The sequence below is a fragment of the Typopeltis vanoorti genome, chromosome 8, assembly GCF_054136105.1.
Source record: "Typopeltis vanoorti isolate ZY-2024b chromosome 8, IOZ_Tvanoo_1.0, whole genome shotgun sequence".
In the NCBI taxonomy this organism is placed as follows: domain Eukaryota; kingdom Metazoa; phylum Arthropoda; class Arachnida; order Uropygi; family Thelyphonidae; genus Typopeltis; species Typopeltis vanoorti.
Window position 1 is genome coordinate 7,101,863 of NC_143556.1, and position 21,523 is coordinate 7,123,385.

The 21,523-nt window shown below is 39.1% G+C and overlaps 1 protein-coding gene across 2 annotated transcripts in view; it reads left to right on the forward strand.

The window, feature by feature from the left end:
- LOC150103705 (nose resistant to fluoxetine protein 6-like) overlaps positions 1-21,523 on the forward strand; it is a 206,824-nt gene that overhangs the window by 94,137 nt on the left and 91,164 nt on the right. For both annotated transcript variants that reach the window (XM_090396506.1, XM_090396507.1), the window contains one exon: positions 12,882-12,974. In XM_090396506.1, the coding sequence (XP_090252632.1) occupies positions 12,882-12,974 (93 nt within the window). The remainder of the gene's footprint in view (positions 1-12,881; positions 12,975-21,523) is intronic.

Consider the following 21,523-nt stretch of genomic DNA (forward strand, 5'->3'; position numbering starts at 1 on the left):
TGCTCCATATCAGGTAGCATTGTCCGTACATATATTATTAATGATGACAACTGGCTAATATTGGTGCTTTCGCCAATCAAAATGGAAATCTCACAGTTTAACTATTATTTTTTTGAAAAGGATTTTTTTCGTTTCAGTTCCAGTATGATTTGTTATATTCATACAAGCATTTGTAGAATATAGAATTTGACCCATGTCACTGCCATTCAATTCTTGGTGGTCAATTTCTGATTCAAAGTCATTGAAAGCCTGGGGTTTCTTTGCAACTTTATATATGCTGTTCTGAAGATTCTACAAGTGACTTCTTTCTCATGTTCAAATGCTTCTGAATAAGCTACCTCCAGTTTTCGTTCTTTTGCAGATTCTATAATTTTAGCGGCAGCAATGTGAGCTAAACTGTTCTTATGATTGTGAAATTTTTAAGTAGTGAAATCATTGGCTCTTTTTTATTCCTACCATAATGAGAAATTTGAATATTTGCCCATGGCTTTGAAATATTCATACCTTGCTTATTCCTTTCTACTCCCAAACTTGCGACTTCCTTACATATTTTACAGCCGATGTTTTTATTCTCCACCAACAGCCATTCATTTTTGTTGCAAAAATCAGCTTTTTGATCTAGAGTCCAACAGTCGGGCAGATCTTCTTGTGCATCTTTACTCGTCGTAGTCATCATTGTAGCAACCGTAGAAGCCAGGTGTTTATCCCTCCAGTTTTTTTATCACTGTTGGACTCTGTGTTTTGGCCCCATCACTATTGCTACACTTACTGTTCTCGAGCTTTAACTTTTTAGTTGCTCGAGCAGAAGAGAAAAATTGTGTTATTTTACTATTCATTGCGTAAAATTGGTGAAACTTCCATGAAACACATTAACTTCACTCACCCACATTGTAAAAGTGTGACTCTACTTGCGTAAAGAACATCTGCTTGTATTCTTGTTCACATAGAACTTCCGCTTCCGGTAACTACCGTAACTTCCGGCCGACTATCGATTCTAATCGAAAACTTTGATCTTCGAGGCCCGGTGTCAACAACACAAGATGGCAACACTAGATTGGAGGAACTAAAGACGACCATTGATTTACGTTGTCAACGACCATAACAGAGAATTTAAAATGGAGGCAGTCCTAGTTTTGAAATACTTACAAAATATGTGTTTAGGGCCCATTAAAGTCCTGAAAGTTTACCGGAACGTGTTCCAGCTGAAAAAAAGCCCTGTGTGTGTGTGTGTGTGTGTGTGTGTGTGTGTGTGTGTGTGTGTATATATATATATATAACCTTGGTGCTCTCCAGCCCAACTCTTAGTTTTGTAAGCTAATAGATAATAATAATAATACTCTAGCTTTGATGTAGCAAAGTTTTTTTTTTCTACACCAGAGGTCAGGTCAATAATTGTAGTAATGGCTGGTCAGTAACTTTAGCAAACCACGTAGATTGTAGTGCAGCTTCTTTCTCTGTGTATGCTCCAGAGGATGACCTTGGTATGAAGGTAGAAATGTCGAGTGTTGATTTTGGTTTATATTAAACTAAAGTTTTATCTATAACATGGTAGTTGTCTCCATAATTTTTCAAAATGTATTCTGATCACCATGTAAGCATGAAAGAAAGGATCATTAATATACACATTGTATATCAGTGGACCAAGCACTGATCCTTGTGTACACCACTGATTACCTTAAATTTTACAGGCTCACATCCCCTATATACTACTTTTTGATAATTGTCAGTCAATCATCCTCTTGTCCATGTTAATATTCTATAATCCAAATTCATATTCTCCAATTTATGCAACAGTCTACCATGTTGTATTCTGTCAAATGCATTAGCAAAATCCAAAAGTATCAAGATATATCCATTCCCTTCGTTATGTTAAACTGTTTGAAATGTTTGACCGTTGGAATACTTTTGGCATTTCTTCTATTAGACTGTTCTTGAATATCCCCTAAGCTGCATTGATTTCCTTTCCAGCTAACTCCTCATTCCATGCTACAACTGCAAGCTGTCTCCTGAGCTGCTCATAATCACCAGTCTTGTAGTTCTGCATATACCCATTCCTCACAGAGGTCCTCACATTGCTTGCAACCACACAGGTAATCATTTCATGGTCATTCTCACAACTGGAGGGTGATTTGACACATCATTTATAATTTCATCTTTTGACAAGATGATCAAATCCAAGACCCTCACTCATTGTGCCCTCTGTTTCATACTACCTGAGTTAGCTATCCCTCAAAAACTCAAGAAACTCATTTTCTTTAGTATGCTTTTCTTTACTTCAAGTTACTATCTCATCATTCCAGTTTATATTGCCATAATTAAAATCGTACATAATGATCACCCCTTTTCTTATTTGCTTGGCTAATTTAATTATACATTTCATGGTCACTACCATCCATATTACCATGTCTATAACAACATCTGACTAAGTATTTCATTCTATTCACCTCTATCTCACACCATACTGCCTCCAAACCACTGGCACTATTTCTCTCTTGCATCTTGCATATATATAGACATAACTATTTCTTTATTATCAATAGCACGCCTCCCTCGATTTTTACCCTTTCATCTCTGCACCTGTCAGGATGTCATCCTCATCCAACCATGTCTCACTCATTCCAACAATTCTGGGTGAACAGACTCAGTTAATGCAACCATGGAAAATGATTTTTAATCGGTAAATAGTCTGGTTTTTTTACGTTTTTGAATGCTAAATTGTTTCTCTGAATACGAGTGTACTTCAGTGGTTGTTTCTTGGAAGTTAGTTACTGTTGCGATATAATATATTTTGGTTAACGTCGGAATCGAATGCATAACGGTGGAAGACAAAACGAAGCTAAGTTTTCATTACTGTATTTAGTTATATTTCATTTTATTTAATTATATTTAGTGTACTTAAATGTTTTGTTTTGCTTGTAATTGCTTGTACTTTTTTCTTATTTATTTAACGGAGTTTATTAATTGAATAATTAACGATTACGCTACTCGGCAGTAAGGAATGATGGAGGATTCAGTTGCAGGTGGCGTATCGCCAAGTCCTTCGCCATTTAAGAACTCTATTATAAGCAATATCATCAGGGACTTTGTGGCATGCTGTACTTGCGGCATGTATGCGTCTCGGGAATTGGATATGTGGCTTGTGAAAGAGAGCGTATGTGCACAGAATGCAGTCAGTGGGAAGAAATAAGTGCATTAGAAATATCAGTATCCGACCTTGTTGCTCCAGAAATGGGGAATGAATGTAGGAAGACAAGTAGTGTGATAGGAGAGAATGAAAACAATATATATATATATATATATGAATGAGAAAATAATAGTTGATAGTGTGGAAGGCGTGAGTGACTGTGAAAGTTTAAGAGATGGTTTTTTTTGGGAGAGTGAATTTAGATTAAGAGTGACTGACCTGCAGAGGGAGATAGATGAGCTGAAAGAGGAGGTGGAATGTCTTGTGAATGAGAGCAGAAGTATAAAAGATAAGATTAGGAGAATGGAAGAGATAAATGCAAGCCGAATCAGAGTAGGGGAGAGAGAGAATTTTGGGAGTGTTAGAAGAGGAGAGAAAGGAAACAGTAGAAGAGAGGGAATGAGTGAGAGGTATGTGGGTGCTAGATGAGGAGAGAAAGGAAACAGTACAAGAGAGGGAATGAGTGAGAGGTATGTGGGTGCTAGATGAGGAGAGAATAGAAACAGTAGAAGAGAGGGAATGAGAGAGAGAGGTATGGGAATGCTAGCAGATGAGAGGATGGAAACAGTAGGAGAGACGAAATGAGAGAGAGATATGGAAGTGCAAGAAGTGGAGAAAATGGAAACAGTAGGAGAGAGGGAATGAGACAGATACATGGGAGTGCTAGAAGAGAGAATAGTAGTAGAGGAGAGGGAATGAGAGAGACTTATGGGAATGAAAGAAGAGGAGAGAAGGGAAACAATAGGAATGAAAGAAGAGTAGAGAATGGAAACAATAGGAGAGAGGGAATGGTAAGAGGTATAATGTATGGCGACTTAATGATCTGTGGTGTTCAAGATAGGATGCATTAGGAGTGTTTGCCAGGAGGAACAATAGAAAGGATGGCTATGGCAATTAAGAGAGGTGAAAGGGTGAATGAGATGATTGTGATGGTGGGAACAAATGACTTGAGTGGTAATGTAAGTCGGGCAGCAGGAGATATGAGATTTTTGCTTGAGGCTGTACGGAAGAAGACAGAGAGAGGAAAAATAGTGTACATGTTGCCTAGGTATGATAATGACGAGCTGAGCAGAAGAGCGGTGATATTGAATGACATAATAGCTAGAATGTGTGACAAGAGAGGACTGGTATATGTGGATGCTTGGAGTGTGTTTGAGGAAAGAGAGGAATTGTATGCAAGAGACTGCTTACATTTGAATGAGGAAGGACGTAGGCATCTGGAGAGATTGCTGTTCTGAACGAGTCAGTGTGTCCCAGGAAGGATGATAGCAGGGGCATCCTCTTGTGGGAATGGATACTTGGGAGAAGGGAGATGACATCAGGTAACACTGAGCCAAGTGGAGTCTAAAGTGGATAATGCTGGGTATGGAAACAATGGCATTTATATGCTTTATACTAATGCCAGGAGTATCCGGAATAAGGGAGAAGAATTGGTGGTGCAGATAGCATCAGCCTGGCCAAAAATTATTGGGATCACTGAGACGTGGTTGACAGAAGAGGATATAATAACAGGAATAGAAGTCGCAGCATTTTTCGGCAGGATAGGAGGGGGAAGCATGGTGGTAGGATACTGCTTATGATAAGTGACGACCTATGTCCTCTAAGAGTGGAGGCTTTGGAAGGCAGTGAGACATATGATTTTGAGAGCATATGGTGTGAGGTAGAGATAGGCAAGACGGGATATTTAGTGGGATGTTGCTACAGACCCAGGAACACAGAGGATGGGGACCAAGAAATGTTTAGACAGTTCAGTTTGGCAAGTGCAAGAAGAATGATTGTTATGGGAGATTTTAACTACAGTAGTATAAATTGGAGAGAGGAAGATGCATGTAGCAATAGGGGAATGGAATTTCTAGAATTCTTGAGGGACACATATCTTAGGCAACATGTAACAGAGGGAACTAGAGGTTCAAGAGTTTTGGATTTGGTTATAGCATCAGAAGAGTTGATAATAACTGAGATAACATCTCTCCCGCCAGTTGGAGAGAGTGACCATATGGTTTTGACTTGGAAGATGAATAGACATGCAGGAGTATCAAAGAGACGGGAACTTATGTGGAATTATAAAGCAGGTGATTATAATAGTCTTAGACGTCAACTTTGGGAAGTTTCATGGAGGGAGGAATTGGAAGGCCAGGATATCATTAGTGTGTGGGAAATTGTGAAATAATATTTGGCAGCAGCAATAGTAAGTTGTATACCACGAGTGAAGAAGAGGACACAATTTGGAGTAAAGTGGATGACAAACAATATTAAACTGGAATTGCATGCGAAAAAGAGGCTGTGGAAGAGATATAAGGAGACAGGTGAAGAGAAGATGCATGAAGAATATAAGACACAAGCCAGAAGAGTGAAGAAGAAGAGTGGTAAGGAAAGCGAAACTGGAATATGAGAGGAGATTACCCCTAAGATCCAAAGAAAATCCTAGAGAATTTTTTAGATATGTCGCCAGGAGGAGGAGAAATGATTGTGTAAGAATTATATTGTGGGATAAAAATCGGAATAGAGTGACTGATGCAGAGGACATAGTGGAATTGTTCAATGAACACTATATTGGAGTATTTCATTCTAGAGGAGTCAGTTTTAATGATAGAGGGATAGGGCAGGTTCGAGGTTTAGAGGTACAGGAGGAGAGCGTGTTTCAGATACTGAGCACTCTGGATGTCAGTAAAGCTTTGAGACTGGATGGTCTTTCACCACGAGTTTTGAGAGAATATGCTAGGGAGCTGACAGTGCCTTTAACCTGGCTTTTCAATAAAAGTCTGGCTTCGGCAAAGGTGCCCAGGGAATGGAAGGAAGGTAAGATAGTGCCATTGCATAAGGGTGGTAACAGACTGGAAGTGTCTAATTATAGGCCAGTCTGTGTGTCATCAGTAGTTGTGAAGATCTTGGAGAAAGTAGTGAGGGACCGTTTACAGCATTGGGCAGATGAGGGTAATGTTATCTGTGAGAATCAACATGGATTTGTGAAAGGACACTCTTGTTTTAGCAATATGCTAGCCTTTTATAATAAAGTTACAAGAACATTAGATGAGGGAAAGGCATATACTGCATTTTCTTAGACTTAGCAAAGGCATTTGACAGGTTGCCACATGATAAGCTGATATTTAAGTTGCAGCACATGGATTTGGATGTCAGATTGGTCAACTGGATTCAGGATTCGCTGTCTGATAGGTATCAGAGAGTTGTGTATGGTGGAGCAGTTTCAAGAAGACAGAAGGTTACAAGTGGAGTCCCACAGGCCTCAGTACTAGGACCTATATTGTGTAACTTTTATATCAATGACATTGCCAGTGGATTGCAAGGGGATATTCAGTTGTTTGCGGATGATACGAAGGTGGGAAGGATTATTAGTAATAGTGCAGATGTGGTAGCCCTGCAAGAGGATTTGAATAAGCTAGATAGATCGACAAATCAATGGGGGGGGGGGTGTTGGTTTAATGTAGCAAAATGTAAGGTCTTGAGGTTTGGGAAACATCAATGGGATGCTACATACTCTATGGGAGGAGTTATATTGGAGGAAGTTGGGGAGACAAGAGATCTGGGGTTGATGATTGATAGAAACTTGAAATTTAGGGGACATATTGCAAAGGTAGTGAAGGTAACACAGAGGATTGCTGCAATAATGAGTAGGATGCTGACCTGCAGAAATTAAACAGTTATTATTCCGTTGTAGAAGACCCTGAGCAGACCACACTTGGACTATTATTCTCAGATTTGGTCCCCAGGATTTGAAGGAGATAAATTAACTGGGGAAAGGGTACAAAGGCAGATAACAAAGATGGTTTCAGTACTGAACAATGATAGTTATGAGGATCGGCTGAGGGAATGTGGACTGCAGAGTTTGGTGGATAGAAGAAGGAGAGGTGATATCATTGAGACTTTTAAACTGTTGAGAGGTGGTTACAGTGTTGATACAAGGGAGTTCTTTCGCTTGGTTGAACAGCGGGAAGGAGCGATGACAAGAGGCCATCCCTTGAAGTTACAAAAGGAAACTGTGAGCAAGAAGGTGAGGAGTGGTTTCTTTGCATGGAGGGTGATTGAACCGTGGAATGCATTGCCTGATGGAGTGGTGAGAGCAGGAATGCTCAATGAGTTTGAGTGGTATGATAGACTTTGTGTTTCTTAGCGGGGACCTCCCCTCGATGAGTCTTTTGACTCCATGGATTCTAGTAGCAAGGCTTATACGTTGGTAAGACATAACTGGTGATTAGTTTACGGAATTAACAACGCATATAAAGTATATTAATTAAAGGTAACTTTAATGAATAACTTCTATATTTTGGCAATGTCACATTGCCATCTTCAGGAAAGATATGGTATGTGCATGTAGGCACTAACCCAAAGCAGATGAGGAAGAACGCAAGAAACTCATATTGTTCCTAAAGTCCTAACGGTGCCCTCTGGCAGGCTAATTTGGTAGTCTTGGCAGTTGGGCTGAAGTTCTCATAATGTAAGTCTCCCAAATTTGGGGTAGTTTCATGCACCCAAATTTGTTGAGGTTAGGAACGTTTTTTAGAGCTGCTGAAGATTCTTTGAAAAATCTTTCGTATTTAAACTTGCTGCGATGAATTATTTTTGTTTTCTTCCAACTAATTTTATGGTAGGTATCTAAGGCATGGTCTGCCAGCCCAGAGTGGCTGTACTGGTGGAACTGGATGTAGTCTTTGTGTTCTGAAATCCTGATATTTGTTGTTCTGCCTGTTTGGCCAAAGTAGGACAATTTGCAGCTGCAAGGGACCTGGTATACACCAGGTAGGTCTAGAGGAAGTGGTTGGTCTTTGGTAGAGCGGATAAGGGATGCCAACTTTTTATATGGTTTGTAACAGGAAGTAAGGTCATATATATTTTGAGGATATTGGTTATTTTCTCAGAGGTGCCCTGGATGTAGGGGATGGTGATAGACTTGGTGTAATCTTTATTGTGGAGGAGGGGGAGGGGGGTTGTGGTTTACTGGTTTTAGTATTTTTTTTTGGAATTTTTTTGGGGTTATAGCCATTTGCTAAGAAAGTGTTGAGGATGTGATTTAGTTCAGTAGTTAGGGCCTTGTCATCTGAGCAGATTAATTTCGCCCTGTTATATAGTGTGTTTATAACCCCATATTGTTGTGAGGGGGGTGGGTGGGACTGCTGGTGAATGTATCTGCCAGTATGGGTGGGTTTTCTGTGAACAGAGAAAACCAAAGATCCATCAAGCTGGCAGGTGATAAAGTGTCTAGGAATGGGAGGGTGTTGTTTTCCTCTTTTTCTAAGGTGAACTGGACTCTGGGGTGTTGGTTGTTTAAGTGTGTTAGGAAGGCATGGAGTGTGTCTGAGCCATGTGGCCAAATAGCAAACACATCATCCACATAACGAAGCCAAATAGTGGGTTTTTGTGGGGCAGAGTTTAAGGCTTTCTCTTCAAATGTCTCCATAAAGAAATTGGCCAAGGGTGGGGAAAGCGGTGAACCCATGGCTGTCCCCTCTATCTGTTTGTAGAACTTTCCTTGCCAAACGAAATAGCCTGAGTTCATTGTGAACTGAAATAGGGCTGAGATATCGGGAGGAAACTTGGCTTGGATGAGCTGTAGGGTTTCTTTGAGTGGGACATTAGTGAATAGGGAGGAGACGTCAAAACTGACCATTATGTCAGTGTGTTGGAGTGTGAGGATTTCTATACTGGCTTTAAAGTGGGCTGAGTTTTTTGTGTGTGATGGTGTGTTGCCAGTGTAGTGTGTGAGCGTTTTGGCTAAATGTTTGGCTAATTTATATGTGGGGGAATCAATGCCATCCACTATGGGATGCAATGGCACATTTTGTTTATGTATATTTGGGAGTCCATATAATCGGGGGGGGGGGTCTAGAGTTATAAGGTTTTAGTTTGTTGGTGACTTCCACAGGACAAGTAGTGACCTACTTAAGGAGTCTGTGGAGAGTTCTAATCTGAGAGCTGGTCGGATTATATTCAATGGGGAGGTAAGTCGCACGGTATAGTACTAAAGCAGTTAGCTTACCTTTGCAGTCTTTTTGATTGAGCACCACCGTGGTGTTTTCCTTATCCGCCTTGGTGATTACTATTTTTTTTTTTGTTTTTCAATTCTTGTAGGGCAGCATATTCGTTTTTGGATAAGTTGGTTTTTGGAGGTTTGGCTTTAGTGAGAACACCGACTACATCCAGTCTAACGTTGTTGGCGATATGGTTAGGCAAGTTGCGAATCCCACGTTCTATCTGGATCGTGCTCACTTCGGCAGGTATTCTTTTAGGAGCTACGGCGAAATTATGACCACGTGAAAGTGCGGCGAGTGCTTCATGCTTTAAAACTGCCGATGAGAGGTTCACTACAGTGTTGAGTGGTGGCTGTGGTATGGAGGTAGAATTCTTTGTCAGGTTTTCGTATTTTTTCAAGTGCCGACTTTGTATTTTTTCGAATTCTTTTTTTGCCGATGCGCACGATATGTCATGAAGTATCGACCATAGATCACAGCCAAGTGTATCTGAAAGCTCTTCCTCTAGCGCCCGTAAGGTTTTGTTTTCTTCTGAGAAAGCTCTGGGCATTTATAATCGCACTAGCTTTGCCCTGTTAAGAGAACAAATTACTGCGACGTGAGTTCTCCTGGCTGACAAAAACAAAATGTTACGGGTGGTGCTCAATCAAAAAGACTACAAAGGTAAGCTAACTGCTTTAGTACTAGACCATGCGACTTACCTCCCCATTGAATATGATTCGACCAGCTCTCAGATTAGAACTCTCCTCAGACTCCTTAAGTAGGTCACTTCTTGGCCTGTGGAAGTCACCAACAAACTAAAACCTTATAACCCTAGACCCCCCCCCGATTATATGGACTCCCAAATATACATAAACAAAATGTGCCATTGCGTCCCATAGTGGATGGCATTGATTCCCCCACATATAAATTAGCCAAACATTTAGCCAAAACACTTACACACTACACTGGCAACACACCATCACACACAAAAAACTCAGCCCACTTTAAAGCCAGTATAGAAAACCTCACACTCCAACACACTGCTATAATGATCAGTTTTGACGTCTCCTCCCTATTCACTAATGTCCCACTCAAAGAAACCCTACAGCTCATCCAAGCCAAGTTTCCTCCCGATATCTCAGCCCTATTTCAGTTCACAATGAACTCAGGCTATTTCGTTTGGCAAGGAAAGTTCTACAAACAGATAGAGGGGACAACCATGGGTTCACCACTTTCCCCACCCTTGGCCAATTTCTTTATGGAGACATTTGAAGAGAAAGCCTTAAACTCCTCCCCACAAAAATTTACCATTTGGCTTCGTTATGTGGATGATGTGGTTGTTATTTGGCCACATGGCTCAGACACACTCCATGCCTTCCTAACACACTTAAACAACCAACACCAGTTCACCTTAGAAAAAGAGGAAAACAACACCCTCCCATTCCTAGACACTTTATCACCTGCCAGCTTGATGGATCTTTGGTTTTCTCTGTTCACAGAAAACCCACCCATACTGGCAGATACATTCACCAGCAGTCCCCCCCTCCCTCACAACAATATGGGGTTATAAACACACTATATAACAGGGCGAAATTAATCTGCTCAGATGACAAGGCCCTAACTACTGAACTAAACCACATCCTCAACACTTTCTTAGCCAATGGCTATAACCCCAAAAAAATCCAAAAAAAAATACTAAAACCAGTAAACCACAACCCCCTCCCTCCACAATAAAGATTACACCAAGTCTATCACCATCCCCTACATCTAGGGTGCCTCTGAGAAAATAACCAATATCCTCAAAAAATGTGACCTTACTTCCTGTTACAAACCATATAAAAAGTTGGCATCCCTTATCCGCTCTACCAAAGACCAACCACTTCCCCTAGACCTACCTGGTGTATACCAGGTCCCTTGCAGCTGCAAATTGTCCTACTTTGGCCAAACAGGCAGAACAACAAATATCAGGATTTCAGAACACAAAGACTACATCCAGTTCCACCAGTACAGCCACTCTGGGCTGGCAGACCATGCCTTAGATACCCACCATAAAATTGGTTGGAAGAAAACAAAAATAATTCATCGCAGCAAGTTTAAATACGAAAGATTATTCAAAGAATCTTCAGCAGCTCTAAAAAACGTTCCTAACCTCAACAAATTTGGGTGCATGAAACTACCCCAAATTTGGGAGACTTACATTATGAGAACTTCAGCCCAACTGCCAAGACTACCAAATTAGCCTGCCAGAGGGCACCATTAGGACTTTAGGAACAATATGAGTTTCTTGCGTTCTTCCTCATTTGCTTTGGGTTAGTGCCTGCATGCACATACCATATCTTTCCTGAAGATGGCAATGTGACGTTGCCAAAATATAGAAGTTATTCATTAAAGTTACCTTTAATCAATATACTTTATATGCGTTGTTAATTCCGTAAACTAATCTCCAGTTATGACTCCATGGAGGCCTGAATAATAATAATAATAATGTCATTTGCCTTGTTTCTTACACTTCTAGCATTTGTATACAAATATAGCAGCTCATTCCTGGATCTATAGCAAGTTCCACTGATACCAGTTTTTAGATGTGACTTCTCCATGCTTAACTCAAGCTATATATTTTTTTCCTATTCATCTTAGAACCTTCATCAAATCCAACTATTTTACCTTGATTCCAGGTCATCCCCTTCTCTTTTTGTCTACACACATATTCACATCCTCTTGGAGCATTAACTTTCTCACTCTGTGTTCCCCTGTACATCCTGAGCCTACCTGTTTCCCCTGTTTGTCTTGCACACCTGTTCTCTCATTTTCTATACTCATGCTAGTTACTTCTCTCTCTCTCTGTCATACTCTCCTGCTCTTTCACATTGCTTCTTACTCAATCAGATTCATTCTCTGCACTCATTTCTCTACCTTCCAGCAGCAGCAGTTTCACCAAAACCATTTTGGACTTTGATAAAATAAATTTTTATCAAAGTCCAAAAAGTCATTGGCAGATGATGTTCATTGCTGTCCTGCCAGAATGTCATTTATGTTTAGATAGCCATTTATTTATGTCATTTATATTCACCTGCACATAAATGTGCTATAGATTTTAACTTTTTTGTGGCCAGAATTATAAATAAAAACATCATATAAAAACAGCTCTCTAATATAAGGTATGGTTATTTTTAATTTTACTTACTAATGATTGAATTGGATGTTAATTATATTTTATTATTACTACATGGCACCCTCAAAAAGAGTTCAAGGGCTCATCATAGAAAGACACTCTACATCACAAAACCTACCATCTGCTCTGTTCAATCCTCTATTTACATACCATGCTATCTATTGCTTACTAATAATATTTTTTTTCTGTTAATTGCATGCATGTTCTGGTCAGTTTGACTGTATGCTGAATGCAAAATCTGAATTTCCAGGCCACTTCCATATAAGATTGGTTAACCAGCCTTCAGTTGAAAAGTTCATTTGAAGATTCCTCTCATCACTAAAAGAATCAAACTTAGGTTTTATACATATCTCCAAATAATGTAGGATAGTTATGATTTTTTTTTCTTTCAGATAATTTCATAGTAGTTGCTGATAGTTTTCATGCCTTTATTGTGAACTATTGAAAAATACATATTATATTGGTTAACAATAAATAACTTGGCATCTTAAAAACTATTAAATGTACATTATATCACTGTTAGTTTTTATTTACTTGGGTATTTCATGTTCTTTTACAGTGCTCTCTTGCTGACATTCTGTTTCATGAAAGCAGCTAGCAGACAAAAGAAAACAGTTAATTTTCTTAGATTTTATTTCCATAGATTCTGGAGGTAAATATTAAATTTATTTCTGGTACGTGTTTTGTGATTTTATTAGTTTATCAATATTAATTTTAGGTAGTTTTTAAGTTTCACTATAACTGTTACATGATAAGGCTGAAGCAGATGTCAGATTATTGCATGCTTACTGAGCTAATATATATGTACACGCACGCACGCACATGTGTGTGTGTGTGTGTGTGAACCAAGGTAAACAAACCAAGTTTTTTTACCTTGGTTCTACTATATATCAAAGATGCCAAGAAATTATATAGTGTTAAAGATGCCAGGAAATTGCTTCCTTGGGTTAAGGATTAAACCAGCTAGGTAATCACTTTGTGGTCACTCTCACCAGCTGTAGGGAGATTTGACACTTCACATATAATAACCTCCTCTGATGAAATAATCAAATCCAAGACCCTAAATCCTAGTGTCCCCTCCGTTGCATACTGTCTGAGGTAGCTGTTCCTCAAAAACTCAAGAAACTCATTTTCTTTACTTCCGATTGTTATCTTGTCATCCATATCAACCCACTTCACCAACCTCTCCAATATTTTAACTACAACAGACATACAGATCTTACTATAATTTGTTGCCTTAGCCTTATCACCACCTTTGTGACATGGAACAAAACGTCTTTCTTCCACTCCTTTAAGACTTGTGATTTTGCAAGTCTCTTGTTAAACAGGTAGGCCAAGGTTTACGCTAACTCCCTGGCACATTCCCTCAAGACACATTGTAATATGTCATTAAGTCCTCTAGATTTATTGACATCTACCTTACTTAACTCCTCGTATATCTCTTGCTTGCTCACCATTAAGTCTTCTCTCATTTCATTCTGTACACTGAAGCTTCTGATTTTACACTAAGAATGAAACACCCTGATTAACTGCTCACTGAACACTGCAACTAGGTTCTCTGCAGCAGTCACCAATCTCCCATTTTCATCCATTAGCAGCATCTTACCATAATCATTCTTCCTTCTACTTGCCACATTAAAAAAAAAACTCATGAGAGTTTTTCTTAATCTAATTTGCTACTTTTTGCTCATACTACACTTTTGTTGTCCTTACCAACTGAGTCATTGAGTCACTCTCCTAGCCTGTTCTTTATACTCTTAATGCAACTGATTATTATCATTATTCATCTTGTTCTGCCTCCAAATGCCTTCTTCCAGATTTCATGCCTAATCCTCTCGTTTATTCATTTTACACCTACCTTATTTAACCTTTTTGACCTTCAGAGTACATTAGTATTTCTTTGTCAGTTCCTAAGTAGCATTTATTTCCTTATCACTCAATTCCTTATTCCATGCTTTAGTTCTAAGCTTCTCCTAAGCTTGTCATAATCACTAGCATTGTACTTCCACATATATCCTTTCCTCACAGAAGTCTCATATGGCTGGCCATGACCCATGTGATTACTTCATGGTCACTCTCATCAAATGGAAGGAAGTGTGAAACCCAACTCACAATTACATTCTCTGATGAAATGACTGAATCCAAAATTCTAGATACTCACTTGCCTTCCTTTACATACTGCCTGAGATAGTTATCTCTCAAGAAGTCAAGAAATTGATTTCCTTATTCCCAAATGCTAACTCTTCATTCCAATCTATACTGATATAATTAAAATCATCCATAATAATCACTCATTCCTTGTTCACTAACCAAAGTTGTTTATACATTTCTTCATCATAACCCTCCACATTACCTGGCCTATAGCAACATCCAACTAAATATCTCTTTTTGTCATCCTCCACTTCACACCGTACAGCCTCAAAACTATTTCTCTCTTTCAAGGCCATGTTATATGGACATAATTCCTCTGCTATCATCATCAGTACTATGACTCCTTCTTGCTTTTCTATCCTCACGAAAAACACTGTATCCCTCCATTTCTATTTCCATTAGGATATTATCTTCCTTCGCACATGTCTCACTTACTTCAATGATTTTGGGGCAAATAAACTCAATCAGTGAAACATCTCCATTATTTCTGATATGTCTGGCATTTGCAAATAAACACAGCACCTTTAGGTCTTTTATGTTTCTGAGAGTGGAGTCTTTGGAATTCAGTGATACTAATGATTTTGAAAGCATATGGTGTGAGGTAGAGATAGGCAAGACAGGATATTTAGTGGGGTGTTGCTACAAACCAAGGAGCACAGAGGGTGGGGACCAGTAGATGTTTAGACAGTTGAGTTTGGCAAGTGCAAGAAGAATGATTGTTATGGGAGATTTTAACTACAGCAGTATAAATTGGAGAGAGGAAGATGCATGTAGCAATAGGGGAATGGAATTTCTACAATTCTTGAGGGGACAAATATCTTAGGCAACATGTAATAGAGGGAACAAGAGGTGCAAGAATTTGGATTTCGTCATAGCATCAGAATAGCTGATAACAAGTGACCATGTGGTTTTGACTTGGAAGATGAATAGACATGCAGGAGTATCAAAGAGACGGGAACATATGTGGAATTATAAGGCAGGTGATTACAATAGTCTTAGACATCAACTTGGGGAAGTTTCATGGAGGAAGGAATTGGAAGGACAGGATATCATTAGTGCTTGGGAAATTGTGATGGATTATTTGTTAGCATCAATAGTAAGCTGTATTCCATGAGGAAGAAGAGGACACAATTTGGATTAAAGTGGATTGCAAACAATATTAAACAGGAACTGCATGCAAAAAAGAGGCTATGGCAGAGATATAAGGAGATAGGTGAAGAGAAGATGCATGAAGAATATAAGACACAGCCCTGGAGAGTGACAAGTATGGTAAAGAAGGCAAAACTGGAATATGAGAAGAGATTGGCCCTAAGATCCAAAGAAAATCCTAGGGAATTTTTTACCTATGTGACCAGTAGGAGGAGAAATGATTGTGGAAGAATGATATTGTGGAATAAAAATGGGAATAAAGTGACTGATGCAGAGGACATAGTGGAATTGTTCAATGAACATGTTATTGGTGTATTTCATCCTGGAGGAGTAAATTTTAATACTAGAGGGATAGGGCAGGTTCAAAGTTTACAGGTGCAGGAGAAGAACATGTTCCAAATACTGAGTACTCTGGATTTCAGTAAAGCTGTGGGACTGGATGGTATTTCACCACAAGTTTTGAGAGAATGTGCTAAGGAACTGACAGCTGCTTTGACCTGGCTTTTCAAAGAAAGTCTGGCTACAGGAAAGGTGCCCAGGGAATGGAAGGAAGGTAAGATATTGCCATTGCATAAGGGCAGTAGCAGACTGGAAGTGTCTAATTATAGGTCAGTTTGTGTGTCATCAGTAGTTGTTAAGATCTTGGAGAAATTAGTTAGGGATCGTATATAACACTAGGCAGATGAGGGTAATGTTATCTGTGCGAGTCAACATAGATTTTTGAGGGGGCACTGTTGTTTTAGTAATATACTAGCCTTTTATAACAAAGTTACAAGAGCAGTAGATGAGGGAAAGGCATATACTGCCATTTTCTTGGATTTAGCGAAAGCATTTAACAGGATTCCACATGATAAGCTGATATTTAAGTTGCAGCACATGGGTTTGGATGTCAGGTTGGTCAACTGGATTCAGGATTGGCTGTCCGATAGGTATCAGAGCATTGTGTATGGTGGGGCAGTTTCAAGGAGGCAGAGGGTTACAAGTCGGGTCCCACAGGGCTCAGTACTGGGACCTATATTGTTTAACCTTTATATCAATGACATTGTCAGTGGATTGCAGGGGGAATTTTCAGTTGTTTGCAGATGATGTAAAGCTGGGAAGGGTTATTAGTAATAGTGCAGATATGGTAGTCATGCAAGAGGATTTGAATAAGTTAGACAGATGGACAAATGAATGGGGATATTGATTTAATGCAGCAAAATGTAAGGTCTTGAGGTTTGGGACACATTGATGGGATGGTGCATACTCTATTGGAGGAAGTAGGGGAGACAAGAGATCTGGGGTTGATGATTGATAGAAACCTGAAATTTAAGGGACATATTGCTAAGGTGGTGAAGGTAACACAAAGGATTGCTGCAATAACGAAAAGGATGCTGTCCTGCAGAGATAAAAGAGTTATCATTCTGTTGTATAAGACCCTGATCAGACCACACCTAAGACTATTGTTCTGAGATTTGGTTCCCAGGATTTGAAGTGGATAAATTAACTGTGCAAAGGCGGATAACAAAGATGGTGTCGGGACTGTACAATGTTAGTTATGAGGATCGGCTGAGGGAATTTGGACTGCAGAGTTTGGTGAATAGAAGGAGAGGTGATATGATTTGAGACTTTTAAACTGTTGAGAGGTGTTTACAGAGTTGACACTGGGGAGTTCTTTCGCTTGGTTGAACAGCGGGAAGGAGTGATGACAAGAGGCCATCCCTTGAAGTTACAAAAGGAAACTGTGAGCAAGAGGGTGAGGAGTGGTTTCTTTGCATGGAGGGTGGTGAACCGCGGAATGCATTGCATGATAGAGAGTGAGAACGGTCAATGAGTTTAAGGAATGGTATGATAGAGTTTGTGTTTCCTAGGAGGGACCTCCCACATTGTGTCTTAATAGACTTGTGTTTCTTAGGAAATACCTTTCCTCCTGCAGTCAAAAGACATCCAAGGAGTCTTTTGACTCCTTGGATGTCTAAATAATAATAATAATAATAATTAGTCCCGTCCAAGTTACTTTTTCATTGTGATTTTACCACCACACCTACCCTTGCCCAATCACCTTTATTTCCACATATATCTGCTCAGTCTCAACTACCCCAATTGCATTCCACTCTGTTCTATTTCTATGCTGGTCATCCACATACATTCACTAGTACTTGCATGAAAGGAATTTTTCATAGAGTGAAACAAAAAAAAAGGGTTAAAGAACAGTAGGCCATTGTGCTAGCAGAGTGGTATGATAGAATCCATGATAGGAGAATAGTGATTCTTTTCAATCCACTGACATCTATTAATAATAATTATCAGAGTTTAGGCATGTCACACTTAAAAAGTTATTATTGATTTCTCACTTAGCTTTGGTCATCATGTGGGCTGCAACAAGATAAGTGAAATTTTATATTTATTGTGTCTTGGTATTGTGTAATCTGTAGATTGAATGTTACTGTGAGATGATTGTGGAATGCAGTGTTTGGATAAATTTCTTAGGCATTATTACTATAAATTCATTGTTCTTGTTAATACACTGATATAAAATGGTGAAAGGCAAATCACTGTTAGGTTGATGTGGAAGACAAGTAAAGTAAATGGCGTGGATTTGTCGAAAGTGGTATGCCGCTGTGAATGTGGTATGTATGGGTTGGGAGATGTTCCAGATATTTATGGTGAGAAGCTGAATAAGAGAAAAGAACGAGTGTTGGTATGTGGGAAATATGATAGAGTTAGAAGCTGTATAGAAATGTATATAGTTAGCAGCTGTGAAAGTGTGAAGTAGTGCCTTGTGTTTTTTGAGAAAGTACACCAAGTATTTTGACAGCTGCAGAAGCTATAGTTGAAATCTGTTTGGGTCAGGAAAGATCAGAGGTATAGGATAGTCCTAGAAGGGAAATCTAATTGTGTTTTGATGCCTGGGTATTTTTTAAAGTAGGGGGGGGGGTGCAATCTCTTTTTCTTTTGAGAGATTTGACAGGACTGAATTTTGAAACCTACAAAGTTGTCTTTGCCCCATTCAGATATAGCTAGGAGATCAGCGTTCAGGCCATTTGGCAATCCAGTTGCATAGTGTGAAAGGCAGACCATAGGATGTGTTCAAGTTATTAAAGATTTTTTTCGGATTTCTTTCTGGCAGAAGATTATAGGTGACATGGAGAGAGAAGTTCTTGGTGAAGTGGAAGGACCTTTGCCCAGGTCATTAATGTATTAATTGGGAGAGATGAGTGATGCCAGTTAGTATATAGATGAAAATTAATAGGGGACAGTGTGTGTGCCATTACCTTACATCCGATTTTACATCAGATCATCTTCCTTCAGTTTTAAGTGATGACTGTCAACTTAAATATAAGATATATTTTTACACTATATAGCTACATTTGGAGAGCTTTTCTCAGCTACCTTTTACAGATCTATAATACTTAGATTCAGATCCATGATATATTCCCTTGATTTCTTGCCAGTTCTCTTAATTTACAAATCTGATTGTGAGCTTTGGAAGAGCAAATCTAGTTTGCAGATCTGTGTGTGTGTGGTAAGATTTCACAGATATTTATATAGAGAGGCTGAATAAGAGAAAAGAGTGAGGATGGGTATGTAGGAGATGCAGTATTCTGAGGGACCACGAGGCATGTTTAAATATGAGTGGGTAGCATGGTGTCTAACTGAAACAGCAGTTAAAGAAGATTGTGTGGATGTTCAGAAAATGTGTGGATATAAGACGAAAGGAAAATACTTCCATTGACGACAAAGCAGAAGATGATAATGTTGAAAAACAGAGTGCAATTAACGATAAAGCAGGTGATAATAACAATGAAAAACAAAGTGCAGTTAATGGTGAGATGGCAAGCAGGGTTGACAGCAAAACAAACGTGTGACTGGTGATAAAATAGCAAGAGTGAGTGATAGTGAAAAAATTATGCAAGATTTGAAAGGGGAATTGGTGAAGATGAGGAAAAAGATAAGGCAGATGCACAGTGAAATGAAGAGAATTGTAGATATGTATGCAAGAGAGAAGAAGATGAAAACGACTGAAGTAAGTATGAAAAAGGTAACAAAACACCTGCGAGTGGCTTGTATGGAGGTTTGATGTTTAGAGGTGTGGTAAGTGAGAAGATGCACACGGTTTGTTTTATGGCAAGTAAAACGAATAGTGTATTCGAGGCATTGGATATGAGGAGTAAGCAAGGAAAAGAGTTGGTAGTGCTAGTAGGGACAAAGGAGTTTACCGGGAACAAGGAGAATGTCAGATTGGATATCAGAAGATTGTTAAGCAGGATGAAAGATAATAGTGTGATAGAAAAGGTAATCAGTGCATTGCCCAGGTATGACAGTGATGAGATGAAGTGGAGATAAAGTATTATGAATGATATGTTAACAGAAATATGTGAAGAGAAATTAGTTTTGTTTGTCAGTGTGTGGAATGACTTTGAAAGATGAATTGAACTGTATAAGAGTAATGGACTGCATTTGAGTGGCGTTGGTGTGAGTCATTTGAAGAGACTGCTGTTGGAAGGGAGAGTAATGAGTGTAGAGAATGAATCTGAGCAACTAAGAAATTATGTGAAAGAGCAGGAGTGTAAGGAAGGAAGCATTCAAGTAGTGCTTATGAATGAAAAAGTGGGTACAATGAGTGTAGAGAATGACAGAACATGTGTATAGTACAAAAAGGGAAACTCAGGGTGGACAGGGGAATATAGTGTGGGAATGATTGATGCTCAAAGAGGATGTGAAAGCATGTGTGAACAAGAAGGGAATAGGCTGGCCTGTGATGTAGAGAAATGCAGCTGGATTTCAACAAGATTCTTGAAAGAGCAGGAGTGTAAGGAAGGAAGCATTCAAGTAGTGCTTATGAATGAAAAAGTGGGTACAATGAGTGTAGAGAATGACAGAACATGTGTATAGTACAAAAAGGGAAACTCAGGGTGGACAGGGGAATATAGTGTGGGAATGATTGATGCTCAAAGAGGATGTGAAAGCATGTGTGAACAAGAAGGGAATGGGCTGGCCTGTGATGTAGAGAAATGCAGCTGGATTTCAACAAGATTCTTGGATGACTTGAAGAAAAAGAAATAGCTCAAGGAAGGTATGGAGAAGTAACATGTAATAAGTGGTATCAGTGAAACTTTTTATACAGTGGATCTGCGAATGAGTTGTTATGTTTGTTTATGAATGCTAGAAGTATCAGAAACAAGGGAAATGAAAAGGTTGCACTGATTGAGCTCATTTACCCAAAAATTGTTGGAATAAGTGAGACAGAGACATTATTGGATGAAGATGAGATCATGAAAGGAATAGAGATGGAAGAGTATGATGTATTTCATGAAGATAAAACGGGTAAAAAGGTAGGTGAGCTGCTATTGATGACAGAAAAAGAGTTACGTCCATACAGGATAGAGATGCAAGAGGGAAATAGTGGTAATGGTTTTGAGGCAGTATAGTGTGAGATAGAGGTGAATAAATGAAATACTTAGTTGGATGTTGCTGTAGACCTGGTAATGTGAAGGGTGATGACCTTTAAATGTATAAGCATTTAAAGGTGGTAGTTTCAGAGCAGTGGATAATGAGGAGGGGAGACTGCATGAGAGTGAGCAAGAGGTATATGGGGAATTCAGCAAAGTTGATGTTAATAAGGCTGTGGGGCTTGATGATATATCATCATGTATTTTGATAGAATGTGCGAGGGAGTTGACATATTTGCTTATCTGACATATCATTGTACCACTTCAGGAAGGTGACAGAACTCAATCATGAAATTATAGGCCAATCTATATGTAAGGTGTAGTTGTTAAATTGTTGGAGAGGCTGGTGAGAAACAGTATATAAAACTCAGTTGAAAACAGTGGTATTATATTTGATGGATAGGACAGATTTGGTAATGGAAGGTCATGTTTTAGTAATCTATTTATTACAATAAGGTTACAGCTTGAG